The sequence below is a fragment of the Phycodurus eques genome, chromosome 6, assembly GCF_024500275.1.
Source record: "Phycodurus eques isolate BA_2022a chromosome 6, UOR_Pequ_1.1, whole genome shotgun sequence".
NCBI classification, from domain to species: Eukaryota; Metazoa; Chordata; class Actinopteri; order Syngnathiformes; family Syngnathidae; genus Phycodurus; species Phycodurus eques.
Genome location: NC_084530.1, coordinates 14,090,734 through 14,106,004, shown reverse-complemented (window position 1 = coordinate 14,106,004; position 15,271 = coordinate 14,090,734). Strand labels below are relative to the sequence as shown.

Sequence of the window (15,271 nt, the reverse complement as noted above, 5' to 3'; positions counted from 1 at the left end):
GTTTGTTCAAAAGTCCATCTACAGCATTTTGTTGTTTCGAAGGAGATGGGGTATGCTCTGTATTATTGTAGTCCTTACAAACATTGTCCGTGGCACTCTTGCACATGCATACACACAAAAACCTGTCTCTCCGAGTCACGTCTGTAGCTGTGAATAATAGAGGTTTGCTGAGGTCAGACTGTTCAAGTAGACAGAGCCGCTGCAACAAGCCAAGCAAGCCAATAGAGATGGCAAAGCACTGCTTAACACTGCAACTACAATGTGCCGTTGTCGAGAACTCCCTGATAGGGCCCCTTACTAGTTATTGCTGGCTGGTGGGCTCCTCCTAGAGATGACTGAGATCGGTCCATATAAACGACACACACTGTCACCAAACTTTACAATGACACTTTGGGAATCGGAGACCTCTCTAATGGGGGCCCCCTGTTAGCAGGCTTGTTGGAAACAACAAAATGAAGCAAATTTATCAATCAGAGCACAAAAAGAAAACAAAACAATAGGATGACGAGGACAAAACAATATAGTGGTAAGTGTGAATGTTTACCTGTTGCATGAAAAAAGTAGAGATGCCAGTTTGTCCCACCACCAAGCGTCAGAAATGTTTACTGTACATTATTTGTTAACATTAGTTAAACAGTAGACCCCGCTAATAAATGATGAGACAAAACAATAGAGTGTGAATTTGTTATCACAGAACAGGTATATGCCATTACATAAGCCATTGTGCACGCAGTTAGTCCTGTGCTCCCAAAGATCAGTTCTCCTATACAGTATATACAGTAGCTTTCGATCACATGATCGATATTTGTTTGTCTGTCATGTTGGAGGTGTAGCTCGGGAGACGAAGCTTGGCTTGAAACAGGAAGACCAGTAGACTGAATTTTGTTTGTTTTTCTGCATAACCCTAATCAGTTAATATGCTACTTTGATATTAATTTTCCAATCTCCTTAGATGTGCTCAAATTAATCCTAAAAAGCAGACAGAGACACTTTGGATGCAGTGGCAAAGATATGAAACACTGACAAAGTGGCTGCCATAAACAACTACAATCACTACACAATTCAAACATCTCTAGCTGTCTAACTGTGTGCAAAGACAAGCGTTTCACTTAATGACCAGGAATAGCTGACAGCTTGGCTTACTTTAGCTTCAGCACTGACTTTGTCTAACGTTAACCTCAAGGCAAGAAAATGGTTAGCAAGGTCAGAGTCAGCCGCCATTGCATTAATGAAATAATCCTACATTTCTGACGTTAATGTACGTTTAATATAACACCTTGCCAACAATCGACCAATATCCAACATAAAATATATAATACACATATATTAATATATAATAATATATAATAAGATTTTGTAAATTAGTGTATATGAAGAGTACTGAACTAAAATGCAAACATTACAAATGGAGCTATGCCTGTACCGAATGTAAAGTGCTTTTTCTAATGTTGCTGAGCATTAAATCTTACCTTCAGCAAAGAGTTCAGAGCAAACACAAATGCATGGAATGGTAATCTGGCTGTTTGGTGAAAGTCATCTCCATTTCCTTGACAAATGTTCAGTCTTCTTCCCTTGATTCAAAACTGGTGCCGGTAAATGGTAAAATGCAACTTTGTCACTCCCACCTGTATTGTTGCGGCCGAGCACCGCATAGTAATTCACTATTTTTGGACAGTGACAAGCAAGCATAGCAATTAAAACACTCAATAAGCACCGGAACTGAACAATGTGTCTACCCCCAATATGGAGGCCATGGGTGTTTCCAGAGGTGCGTGACATCATGGAAAAACTATCTACAGTATTAGCAGAATAATGCATTTCTTATTAAATACTAAAATTCTTAATAACTTCAATTCTGGTGTCAGCTTGGTTCGTCCAAACGGATACGTACTAATTTGTCTTTAGTATAGACAGATACTACACCGACATATGTCCTTGAATTTGCTGCTATGGCTAAATGTCATACTTGATCAAACAAAATGTTAACACGAAGCATTGAAGTTGCTACTGCAAATGGCTGCTCATTAATTATTCCGTACACACCTCTGTTGAGTGTTTGTTTCGTTACTTGGCCCGAGAGAAGTAGCCCGGGCTATTAGCCAAGCTTGTCGAGGCAGGGCTAACCAAACCCAGGGTTGGCTGGCGGGGTCATGTGACCACCGACGCACATCGAGATATACCACATATGTGTTTGCTATTGTGCGCTTTTGTTTGTCACATGGTCTTTCTTGCCTGGGAAAATGGCCCTGCCTTCACCAGGACTAATTAGCACTGCACACATAGACCCCCCCCCCGCCCCCCCCCCCAAAAAACCCGCTATGACGTCATCATAATATCCTTTGAATTGTACAGCTGACGTAAAAAGGCTTGGCAGTTTGACAGGAGTTCGACAACCTAAAAGTGTGGTTATATCACCACACAATAGATTATGTGCCCTTTGACAAGGAATGTAATTTAGACATCCCTGTGTAGATCTTATCAGACAGAAACTGTCATATAAACTCTTATAAAATCTGTAGTCCATTTTTTTTAATTATTATTGGTAATAGATGTTAACGTGCCCATTAATGCAATTGAATGTATATGCTGCCGTTTAGTGGTCATTCAATGCCATTACATTGATTAAATACACACATTGAGTGAACATTGTTTTATTGTAATGACACAGTATCGAGTACAATCACCTTGTCAAGCATGCTGTATTGACACAAAACAACCTACTGCTGAATTATATTGGTTGTGTGGTTTTAAAGTACATTGACACACTGTATATAAATGATTGTTTAAAACATACATGCAACTATTATCTTCTTATTGCTATTTGCCCTCACACTTTTGTGCATGCACTTAACACTGAATACATCAATGGAGTTACAAGTTCGTGGTTTGAACTTACTTCTAAATTGTGTATTTTATATATATATATATATATATATATATATATATATATATATATATATATATATGAATGCTTTATTCAACTTTGCACCCAGAAAAACAGGAATTCTAGAAAATTAGCTGGTGGTATATGTTCATTAAAGGTCCCATATTTTACCAAACCAACTTTTTCTAGTATTTGGGAATGTTATATTGGCTCTATGGTGCCTCAGTAAACATAGAAAATATTAATTAAATTCATCCACGCATTTGTGAGTTACAGACGCTTTTCTCCTGAGAGGCCTGAAATCAGGTCATTCGAATTTCTCGAGCTTATCTACGTCACTCACGAAGCTCTCCAACTACCTCTCCGCCCTCAAGCCAGCGCTGTCAACATAACAAACAAGTGTTCTCGCAAAAATAGTGAGGGTTGGGTCTTCTACACAGAGGCAAGCAATCAGAGGAAAGGGGCCATATATGGACAAAGCGGATACAAAACTTTGTTAAACAAAAGTAGCTGTCAGAGGGGCTTTTTCTGGACACTCATATGACAAAACCAAGGTGGTTGTTTTTAAATGAAATTGACACTTTTAAGTGTCCAAAGTCCATGTTGGAGAGTCACTCTATGGACGTCGAAAGAGCGCCAAAATTTGGGACCTTTAAGGTGAGCTGAGGTACATATGCAAAGCTGGTGTGAAGATGAGCACTGTTCCTAATATTGCCACAGTGAGGAAGGCCCACAGGAAAATCCTGTCCAGCACCTGAGCCACAAACTTCCAGTCTTGTACAACCTGCATGAATAGGAAGACACAATTACAGCCATAATGTTAAACATTTCTGTGGATATTGCTATGTATTATTCGAGAGGATGTTGTGCCACAATTATTTTAAAAGCGCTGGTCACGTAGGTTAGGAGATGATATAACAATATGTAATGTGAATACTGAAATCAGACTCAACATGCCACATTTGATCCCAAATTAGCCACACACCTCACGGATGAAGTGCTCCTTTCTGATGTGACGACTGATGTAGCGAACAGAATGCGTGGCCTTCTCCAGCATTGCAAGCCAGGCTTGATTCTCCTCTTCCTTCCCTCCAGCGTGCCCTCTCTGCTGTCCCGGAGCCCCCTTTCTTCCTATACCTCTACGAGGCTTCAGCTCAGGGCTACATATCTCAGTATGCGAGTAGTGGTATCTATAAGTAAGGAAGACAATGTAAACACATCCGATTTTATGCATGTCAACATAACCCTAAGTGGATTGTCCTTGTTTGTTGTTGCTGTTTTTTTTTTTTTTTTGCTGCTTTCATTTCATTTAACCTGTCGGTGTGCCCCCGCATACATAGCAGCCTGGGCAGTCGCTGAAGGAAGAGGGTCTTCACCCAGGGGGCCATGGGGTGGTAGGTTGCAGAGGAGCGGTGATGGACATTAATAACGAAGACGGTTACAATAATGGAGAAGGTGACAAAGATCATAATGAATAGCAAGTATTCTCCAATTAATGGGATCACCTAGGATAAGGAAAGAGAAAGAAAAATATATGAGGGAATATCCTGTACATGACATCATCTGCAGTCAGGATTTAATTATATGTAGGAACGGGAAGTGGAAAATATTATGTTACGTAACATAATCGGTAGAGTACTGTGCAAAAGTCTCAATTAGATTTGTTGTTGCAACAATGCTGTGATGATCAGATATAGAGAGATTGCCATCAGTAGAGGACAGACCTTCACAGGGCTAAAAACGATGGAAAAGAAAACGTGCATTTTTATGTTGGATTTGAGAAAAATAACCTATTTTTAACAGAAAGCTAATAAAAACTAGGGACTACAAAGTCAAGGGTGAACGCTCTAAAATATTTGTTTTTTTTTATACTCAGGTCTACAGGTGATGAAGGCTTTAAATCGTTTCTTTTTGGTTACAATGAGTGAAAAATGAATATGAAATTCACAGTTCTGTATTTGTATCAGTCTTAAGTCCTTAAGCCAGTCTACCTTTGAGGATGAGGGGATGATTTCCTCTATAACCAGGAGGAAGACAGTAAGTGACACCAACACAGATGTGGAAAGTGACAGTTTCTCTCCTTCATCTGATGGTAAATAGAAGACCAGCACAGTAAGAAAGGACAGACCAAGGCACGGGATGATGAGGAAGAGGGTGTAGAACAAGGGCAACCTCTTGAGGATGAAGGAGTAAGTTACAAAGGGGTACCAGTACACCCCATCCCTCCTGCTTCCCTTCATTCCTGTTGCATTGAGGATTTCCCACTCGCCATTGTCAAAAAAGTCTTTGCGGTCAACATAGTGATCCACCAGAGCCAGATCAACCATGTTACCATCGTAAGTCCAGGAGCCAAACTTCATGGAGCAGTTTTGACGGTCAAACGGAAAGAAGGTGACATCCATGGTGCAAGAGGACTTGTAGCTGGCAGGCGGGGTCCATGTTATGGTCCCATCCCACCGAACAATGGCTTTAGTCATCAGGGAACCCTCAAAACGACCATCCGCGCTAGTCATTGATGGGAAAGGGATGATTCAGAAAGAAATATATCATTAAGACAGGATGAAGGCATGAAAGATATATGGTGTCACTCACTTTTCATACAGAACAATGTCTGGCAGCCATATAGTCTCTGAAGGTACTCGGATCGATGTAATACCGCCATATTCATCTGGATTCCATTTTAGCTTGACATCGACCCATTCCTTAGCGAAAAAAAAATCATGAATACAGGCAATGCTTGATTAGTTGATATTGCCACGTAATTGCCATGTAACGCGATGGAATCTGAATCGTGTGTCAGTACCTCAAAAATGGTTGTAAATTCATCAGGTCATAGTGCCTTTACTGATGAACAGTGGTGTTGGTTGAGTTATTTGTATTTACATTATTTCTTACTAGAAAATATTTCTAAATCCAAACAAGTCAGAGGCAGACCTGCATCTGGAAAACGTGATAACTGAGGCTGCACAATTAATCGAATTTTAATCGTGATTGCGATTTTGGCTGCCAGGATGAAATGAGCCTGATCGTCTGCGATTTTTTACATTTAAAATCTGGGCACTGCTGCGTATGAAAAGTGCTTCATTTCCAGCAGTGCCGGTAACCTCGTCCGCCAGCCACCAGGGGGGCGAAAGTATGGCTTAGGCGTAATTAAGGTCCAGCACCGCACTACAAGCGTTAATAGTGTCTTACCGTGACACGCCGCCTCTCCGCCAACATGCTGAAGCTTAAAATGGCATTGATGTCCAATGTAGTCATATATAAAGCTTTTATTTTGAAGTTGGCCCTCTCAGCATCTCGGCGTAGAGGCGGCGTGTCACGGTATGACACTGTTAACACTCGTTGTAGCGGCTGCCTTGACTTCAACTTTTAGGCTTCAGTAAAAAAAAAAAAACAAAACTCTAGAAGTAAATAGAGAAGGAAATCACAACTGCTGAGTTCTTTGCAGTTTGTGACCGTGTACGACTGACCAATGGTCAGAACAACGGAGACGTACATATGCTACGCTACGAGCATGACTGGTTTGATGTCATGACTGTTTTGAAGCCCAACTTGCTAGAATTTGGTTTTCTTTGGACAAAAGTTAAACATGTATATTATTTATTTATACAAATATGATATGATATATGTAAGCATGAACGAAACCTAAACATCAGCTACCGTCATCTTTGGTCTCACATCTTGTGTTAAAAAAAAAAAAAAAGACATTGTAGTCATTTAAAGTTCCCACGGGTGATATATCGCGTTCTCCTTCGCAATTCAATCAGCGAAGAGGAAATGAATTTACCCATTTTGCTTGCGCATATATCGGATTAAACAATGTAACGTCGTGTTTTAAATGACAATCTGTCGAGTTTATTATGGTCTGAGCCATATTGTGTTTTTTACACAAGAAACTGGTCAGCCTGATTGGTTGCTTTGTACATTCTTGCCCCCCTTGATCCTCATTTCTTCCTAAACATTGAGTATCATTTCATTAACAATTATGCTTTGAAAACACACAAAATCAGAAGAGATATAATGTTTCAGCACAAACAACACATGGCGCTTAGTTGGGCTGTTGCGTACCTGCCAAAGCCAGACATTTGTAGTCATCAGTTGGTTCTTCTCATCCTGTTGGACCAAAGGGAAGAACATTTTTTTCTCAACATACAGTAGATTTGCTTCTCTTGTATGCGTGCATGTATGCATCACTACACCTTGCTTGAGGCGATACAATTGCTTGAGAATTCAAGGACAAATTGTGACAATGTAGATATTCAAGTACACAACATGTTGTTGAGTTCATTAATCGGTTTTATAGGATGGATGGTATAGTAGATAGTAGTTATTTATGTTTTTGGGTGGTTTTAGGCGGATGATTCTGACTCATTTTATTGTGAGCTTACTATTTTGTGAGTTTATTGTTAATTGTTTAATATTCTTATGAGTTTATTATTCTTGTTTCCTCCCACATCCCAAAGACATGCATGGTAGGTTAATTGACAACTCTAAATTTGGCCGTAGGTGTGAATGTGAGTGAGAATGGTTGTTTGTTTGTATGTGCCCTGCGATTGACTGGCAACCAGTTCAGGGTGTACCCCGCCTCCTGCCCGATAATAGCTGGGATAGGCCCCAGCACTCTCGCGACCCTAGTGAGGAGAAGCGGCTCAGAAAATGGATGATGGATATTATTATTATTATTATTATTTAACTACTGTTAAATTATACAAGAGAGTTTAGTAACTAAAACATCTTAATTAAGTAATATTGAGTTAAATGTGATTTCAGTATAAATTTGTTGTCAAACTTAAAATAATGAATCATAATGTAATTTGCTAGAAAAAAAATTAAGTACGGCACGGTGGCCGACTGGTTAGAGCGTCAGCCTCACAGTTCTGAGGACCCGGGTTCAATCCCCGGCCCCGCCTGTGTGGAGTTTGCATGTTCTCCCCGTGCCTGCGTGGGTTTTCTCCGGGCACTCCGGTTTCCTCGCACATCCCAAAAACATGCATTAATTGAAGACTCTAAATTACCCGTAGGTGTGAATGTGAGTGTGTATGGTTGTTTGTTTGTTTGTATGTGCCCTGCGATTGGCTGGCAACCAGTTCAGGGTGTACCCCGCCTCCTGCCCGATGACAGCTGGGATAGGCTCCAGCACGCCCGCGACCCTCGTGAGGAGAAGCGGCTCAGAAAATGGATGGATGAACAAATGAAGTAAATATTTTGAATTCCAATAAACCCCAAGAAATAATGGATGTTTATGATGATGGTGATGATTACCATTGCCTATATGAGTAGTTCAAACCATGAATAAATTATTAACTTAAAACACCTAGATATAATTTCAAAGTCATCTTTTATGTAGCATTACTCTTTAAAAATAAATCTCTTAAAGATGATTTGATTTTGAAAAAAATGCACCAGAAGTAAGAGGAAGCTGGCCTGTGTTGTTGCGTTGCAGCCGAAAATATACCAAATTGTCAAGCAATAACAACCCTGCTCCGCTCAAAGTGCGCACATGAAGGAGATATATTTTATCATATTATAGATATTATTATTATATTATAATAAATAATAATTAAGTGGCCGGCGGAATGTGGGCAGTCAGAAAAAGTGCGGAGCCGCACGCCTTTTCTGACTTAAGCATACGCGGGAGAATGTAGCCCAATGTGATTACGCTCTGTGGACTTACCGGGGGCAGTTTTGCATGCGTGTGGTTTTTGGGTAAATAAATGGGGCCGACTTCCTCTCGGGCTAATGGCCTCATTATTTCTTCTCTCCTTTTGAAGATCTCTCTGTTAACCCCTTCCCCTGTCTTTGACTTGACTCTCTCCAGAGGTCTTGTGTATTTGTATTCTGTCACCTCTTTACCCCACTTCTCTTTCCTCACATTTCTGTCCTCTCTGTAGCCCCATTCCTCTGAACCCGTTAAATAATGTAAAAGAGGCGCTCTATCTCCCCTCTTGAGTACCATTCCGAGGTTAGATGGATCCTCTCTGTCTCTGTCCTTACCACATCCACCAGTTGTGAGATCTTTAGTCCAAAGCGCACGGTGATGGTGTCATTGGCATGCTGCACAGGTCGAACCCACTTCTGGTAACCTCGGAACAGGTTCCTCAATAAGGAATCCTCCAACTCGGCCAGTGACACGAAGTCATCCTGAGCTGCAATGAGAGAAAGAAAACCAAAATTAAAGCAAAATAACTCATCCTGTTCTATCCTGAGCCATCGCAGTCATCTTGCATCAATTCTCTCTGTACATGTACATAACAATATATCTTCCTCAAGAAGAAAAATTATTTAAAAAAAAATAATCTAAGACGTGTGTATCCTCTATAGCAGAGGTTGTCAAACGTTTTGAAACTGAGAACTACTTCACGGGTACTGATTAATGCAGATTGCCGCCAATTTCATTGACCGTTCTGGAATAACAAATTTGCTCACATTATATGCGAAGAAAAAATCTCTCTCATCGACATTACGCTCGCCAGGAACGTTATGGTTTGCTCATCCGCTACAATATTGACCTTCAGACTATACAGGTTTTGTGTGTTAATATATTGTCATTTCCAAATTTACACCAATACAAGTGTGCTTTAAAAAGAATACCAACATACACAAAAATAGACACATCTCACTGGTGAGCTATTTTTGTCTGGTGCTCGCAGACGCCCATGCTCCACGGCAACTACAGTCCTGAGTAAAATCCCGCGAGGTACCGCAGCGTTGAAGGGACTACAGGTCATTTACTTGAAGCACTGGATTAGGAGATATCGATGACCTCACTTTCTTCCTCTTGTGCCATTTTACACATTCAAAACACAAAACAATCAACTTGCACACAACGAACATGAAGTTGGCAAATGGAGCTAAACTGACAGCTGGTCATGGCTGAGTGGGTGCTTCCCAGCTCCCAAGGCTGACAAAATGATCATGCTGACATGATCACCTCAGACAGAAGCATTGCCGGGAGAGAAGAGCTGAGCACCGTGCTGCTCAGTTAAGTCAGGCACGAGATATAACAGTCACTTAACGAGTGACGCTCCAGCTGAGCAAGAGACAACCAGTCAAGGAAGACTGCTTCCTCTTAAGAAACTTTAAAAGAGCAGACATCAGATGTCTCAGGTCAACCATACCAGCAAAAACACGTGGAGTAAGTGGTGTCATCTTTTTAATACGGAGAAACTGGTCCTGAGCTTCCCACTCACATAATTTGTTGGCACAATTTTCGTTGTATCCTTCAGACACCTTCCATCCAATCATTTTCTTGAGCACTTGTTGCGGACAAGGGTCGTGGGTGAGCTGGCGCTTATCCCAGCTGACTTTGGCAGGAGGCAGGGTAGGTGGGCTCGTCACCAGCAGAGCACATATACGGACAACCATTCGTGCTCACATTCACAACCGTGGACAATGTTGACTAGTCAGTAATTTACCTACCAAGTATGTTTTGTAAACTGTGGGAGAAAGGCACAGAGTCCTCTCTAAAAGTCCACGCAGGCACAGGGTGAACATACAAAAATAGGAGAGCCTGAGGCGAGATTTGAACCCAGGACCTCTCGACTGTGAGAGAGACGTGCTAATCACTACATCAGCGTGCTGCCGCTTGCTGACTACACTACCGGTACCATGGCAGGTTAGTACGAGATGTTATTAAATATAAGTATTTTACCCTTTGAATATAACATACAAATACATTTACATATTGTTAAATTATGACAAAGGGCGTTTCAAAAATGATAGGGTCAGTTTTGAAACGCGCCTTTTCTTTTTTTTTTTTAAACAGCTCTTGTATGGATGTAATTACCGTATATTGTCTATATGTTCGGCTGTGATTTGTTAGTGTAGCTTCTCTTGTTGTTTTGTTGGTCAGATCATTGTGTCTCTTGTAGCGAACAACATCTCCACAGTTGCACTCAAGCAGATGACAGAGAGATTTACTGGACACTAGCAGCACTGCACAGTAATTGACCCGAAGTTGCACGGCGCAGGACGCCACAGTAAATCAGCAGTAAAGCCAAGAGCTCTGAAAATTCAGGCATAAGACATCAGTGCTTCATATTGCAGTGCAGCGACAAAGACGCATCAACAGATGCGTAGTGGAGAGAGCGGATAAGCGGAGTGAGACAGTTTGACCCACAGCAAACTCCCAGTGGCGTCTGAGAGTGACAATGAGAAGAGATTGCTTTTGAAGGAGGGAGGTTAACTGTGATTCGGGACGTCAGAATACAAAAAAACCTATTGTAGTTTTGCATCATGAGAAACATGCAGTCAATGGACAAAAGTCATGGGACACATGGCCATAACAACTTCCATCCATTTTCCCCCCCTCATTAGGGTCACGGGTATGCTGGAGCCTGTAGAATATTGCATATTGTGCAGTATTCTATGTATGTATAATACATACAATATGCAGTATACATACATAGAATAGAATACTGCATATTGTATGTATTTTACTTCCTGTTAGCAGCTAGAACAGCCTCCACTCTTCTGGGATGACTTTCTGCGAGGTTTTCGAGTGTTTCTGTGAGCATTTTGTAAACAATGATTTTAGAGCTGATGCTGTTCTGCTGATGATGTTGTTCTGGTCCACTCTAAAGCTGTTTGATCCGGTTAAAGGCCGGGCTCTCAAGTTGTTCTGCACCAAACTCAGGCAGCCACACCTCTATTGATCTTGCTTCATGCACTGGGCCACAGTCATGCTCGAACCAGAAAGGGCCTTGCTCAGACTGTTTCCGCAAAATTGGAAATATTGAACTGTCCAAAATGTCTTGATATTTTGAGGAATTACATTTCACTCAAGACTAAGGGTCCAGTTCAACGTGCGTGAGGTGGCTCAGCAGGCTTGTGCCCAAATGGTCAATTATCTCATCCCATAATTTTGCAAAACATACAGGGAGCAGACACTGTAAAGACATTTAGAGTGTATTCAAAGCCGCGTCCCAGTCTCCCTATATGATTGTGTGTCTGATCATGATTAAATACTGATTTCATTCTCAAATGGATGTCACCCCATTGCATCAGATCTCGAATCACGCACATCATTAGAGAATGTGCCTGGACTACTTTCAGTCTTCTGAATAGCATCTACCTCTGGATGCAGTTATATCTCAAAAACCTCCGTTCACAAGAGAAAAAAAAACATCTTTGGATACGGTTGCCAAAGAGGCTGCTTCCTTTGGTTAATGTGTCCGTGATTGAGCACATATTGGTTGGACCGCAGCGGGTGTTAGCCGAGGTGGGATGTGGTGGATTCTCTGTGGATAGATCATGACACATTAGTGTTTGTCAGTAGGTGTTCACTACACCACACAATGAGACGAGATGGTACATATAGAGGGTGTGCAGTCATAACGTGTGTGTGTTTGTTTATACGTGTATATGAATGAAAACAACAACAAAACAAAACAAACCTCAGGCCCTCAATGTGAAACAGTGGTACAGTATCATCACCTTAGACACTGCCACCATCTGCTCTTTGTGGAGCCACAGCGGGATGTACCACTGAGAGGGGAATGGGACGTAAGGGAAAACAGAGGGGAGCCCTTCTTCCTTTCATTATTGACATTGATGTTATTACAAATACTGCTTCCTATTTTTGCTCTCCCTTTTCATCTTGTAAAGACTGTGTTTTTCAAAACATCACTCATCCGCAAATGACGGCATCAGAGCTTTTATTGATATTGTCCTCGAGAGAGAGAGAGAAAAGCCCCCTCAAAACACATACTGTAACTTGCTGACAGTGACCGTGTACTGGAAATATGAATGGAACCTTATTTCTGGAAAAAGACAACTAAAGTGTGCAACTTCTTGTATTACTTGTAGGCCTAATGTAAAGTGACTTCAAAGTCACACAAACTGGTTGACACACATTAACACACGCTCCTTTGGCTGGACTGTACTGTAGAAGTAATTTATTCACTATTTATCAACATACAGTATCGTTCTGTCATAAAAACAGTTATAGTTAGTCAGGAAACCCTTGTATATGGACAACATAGTGCTCAAAAGGTGTCATTAAAACATGCTTTCCATCTCAAGGTCAGAGATGAGGTGTAAATATTTGCAGGTCAAATGTAACGTGTTAGTTACTGATACAAAGTAATTCATATATTCAGGCTCGCAAAATAGTGTGTTGCTGTCACATTATGCAGTGTTACCTATTGTTGTTGACTTTACTGACAAAAAGAAGGATCCGTATTATTTCGCCCCCCACCACCGCAAAAAAAAAAAAAAAAAAAAAAAGAAAAGAAAAAAGTAGCATATATGAATGTGCAACGTGATGAGAGGTGCCTCGATAACGCGTGACATTGTCGAACCTTCTGCGTGCACATTCTTACCTTGCACAGCAACATTCTCGGCGGTCAGGAGCGACAACAACACGACCAGCACCAACTTCATCGTCCGCTCGACAATGTCAAAGCATATTTTTCGCAGCGAGCAACTGCCGCTCCCTTGACGTTGCGTTGAAATCCACGAGCGAGAACCGCGTCTCGGCTCCGATGTTGTGACGTCCTTGCCGGTTCTGCCTCTTAGCGAGTGAGTCCCGGTGAGGAGACGGCGGCTGTCGATGGAGGAGGAGGAGGAGGAGGAGGAGGACGGATGATGGGGGACAGGAAAAAGAGGGGCTCGCCTGTTAAAGAATGGAGAGAGGGCAGATTTGTACGATTTGCACCCCGTAAGGAAAAAAAAAACACTTTACCTGAATGTGTTTTGTCAGATGACACGGAGACATGGAGTTGTTGTTTTTGTTTGTTTGTTTTGTTTTGTTTTGTTTTGTTTTGTTTTTCCCTGGCGCGTACTAGCACAAGACAACGCATTCGCCATGAATTCTTCTGGGAGCAGACAACATCAAACAGTTCTCTTAAATGAGGCCATGGATACCAGCGGTTCCCCCATTGTTGTGTCCTCTTCACGTTCTGTTTCCCCCCATGAGACCCCAAAATTTCAATCAGTTTCCATCTTTTTGATGACATGTCCAGTGGCAGTCAGGGGTGTCGCTAGGCCTATTTTAGGGGGGCTCAAGCCCAAGTAAAGTACAGATACCTGAAAGTCTACTTAAGTACAGAAATGAAGTATTTGTACTTTTTTACTTCCCATCACCGCCAATCTCACGGTGCAACCCATTGACATCATTACAGTGCTTTTTAGCATGAAAATGTTCTTTACATACAGCATTAAAAAAAACTGAAATGTACATTCTAGTAGATTTTCTGCTGAACTAAATACAAATCTTTCAGTGTCTTTATTTCAGCAACAAAGATGTAAACACAGCAACTCCTCGAGACCCAGTTCTAGTTCACATGTAACGATTTATATCAATTTATTTTGTTTTACATCCCTGTTATCTATCTATGACAGAGTTTTTGAACCTTTATTGACCGAAGGCACCCATTTTACATTCGCAAAATCTCTCGTCACTAGCACCACCAAACAAAAATGTCGCAAAAAAATATGAATACTGAAATAAAGATGCTTTCGTTGAAATGTACTCACAAATTGACTTTGTGTCAAATTTAGACCTGTTTAAGTGAACACAAAGCTAAAATTAACAGGCTATGACCTATTCTACTGAATGAATGGCAACAAGTGGATACAGGTTTATTGTACTTTGTGCTGTGTAATGGAAGAGCATTTCATTGTTCTGCCTGTCACTATATATGTGTCACTGGCATAGATACATAATCCAAGATACATTTGTAATTAATAAATCATAACCTCCTGACATATTAAGTGAAATTGGTTCATTTCCCTCGGCACCCCTGATGATCTCTTACGGCACCCTGGTCGGGAATCACTGCTCAATGCTAGGTTAAAGCTACGTGTAATGTACTAAAGCTACATGTTCATGTCAAAGTTGTGTAAACTATAGTAAGAATCTGTGAAGCATATTCAAGTTAAGAGAGTCGTTCTAAAGCTGTGTATGTCCTAAGTCACACATTTATATAGTCGAAACAATCCCTTGATATGGGACCTTATGAATCTCACAATTGGAACAATACTAATATCATTAAACATGAAACATAATTAAAAGTAAATCAGTGTCCTCAATAAAATAATGAATATAGTAAGTAATACATTCCAATTGTATTTATAATGATTTGTTGATATGGATATTACATTTATAAATAAAAGTGTCTATCATCAACTTGTCTGAACAGAGGGTTCCCTGTAAGACTTTCTTTGTTTGCTGGTGATCTGCCCTTTAAACGTAAAATTCAATCTGGGAAACAGCGGTGGGAGTATGTTCACATGCCAGGGGCCGACAGTCTGAACGACACACAGCAGCAGGCCTGGTTGCCGTTTTGTTTAAGCAATCGAATAAGGAGTCGGTTGACTCATAAACAAGTCAGTTTGCGCTCTAGAGGGAAATGGACTCTTGCTTTCTCTTAATTAAGTTTGAGC

The 15,271-nt window shown here is 41.0% G+C and overlaps 1 protein-coding gene across 1 annotated transcript; it reads right to left on the bottom strand.

The window, feature by feature from the left end:
• Window positions 1-2,643: 2,643 nt before the first annotated feature.
• On the bottom strand, window positions 2,644-13,424 carry chrnb3a (cholinergic receptor nicotinic beta 3 subunit a). The gene is made up of 8 exons (XM_061679518.1): window positions 13,207-13,424; window positions 8,879-9,030; window positions 6,953-6,997; window positions 5,477-5,586; window positions 4,876-5,389; window positions 4,199-4,389; window positions 3,870-4,074; window positions 2,644-3,668 (listed from the first exon to the last, which is right to left on the bottom strand). Exons 1-8 carry the CDS (start codon window positions 13,265-13,267, stop codon window positions 3,537-3,539), a joined length of 1,410 nt encoding a protein of 469 aa, XP_061535502.1. The 5' UTR covers window positions 13,268-13,424; the 3' UTR covers window positions 2,644-3,536.
• Between the last annotated feature and the right edge of the window lie 1,847 nt (window positions 13,425-15,271).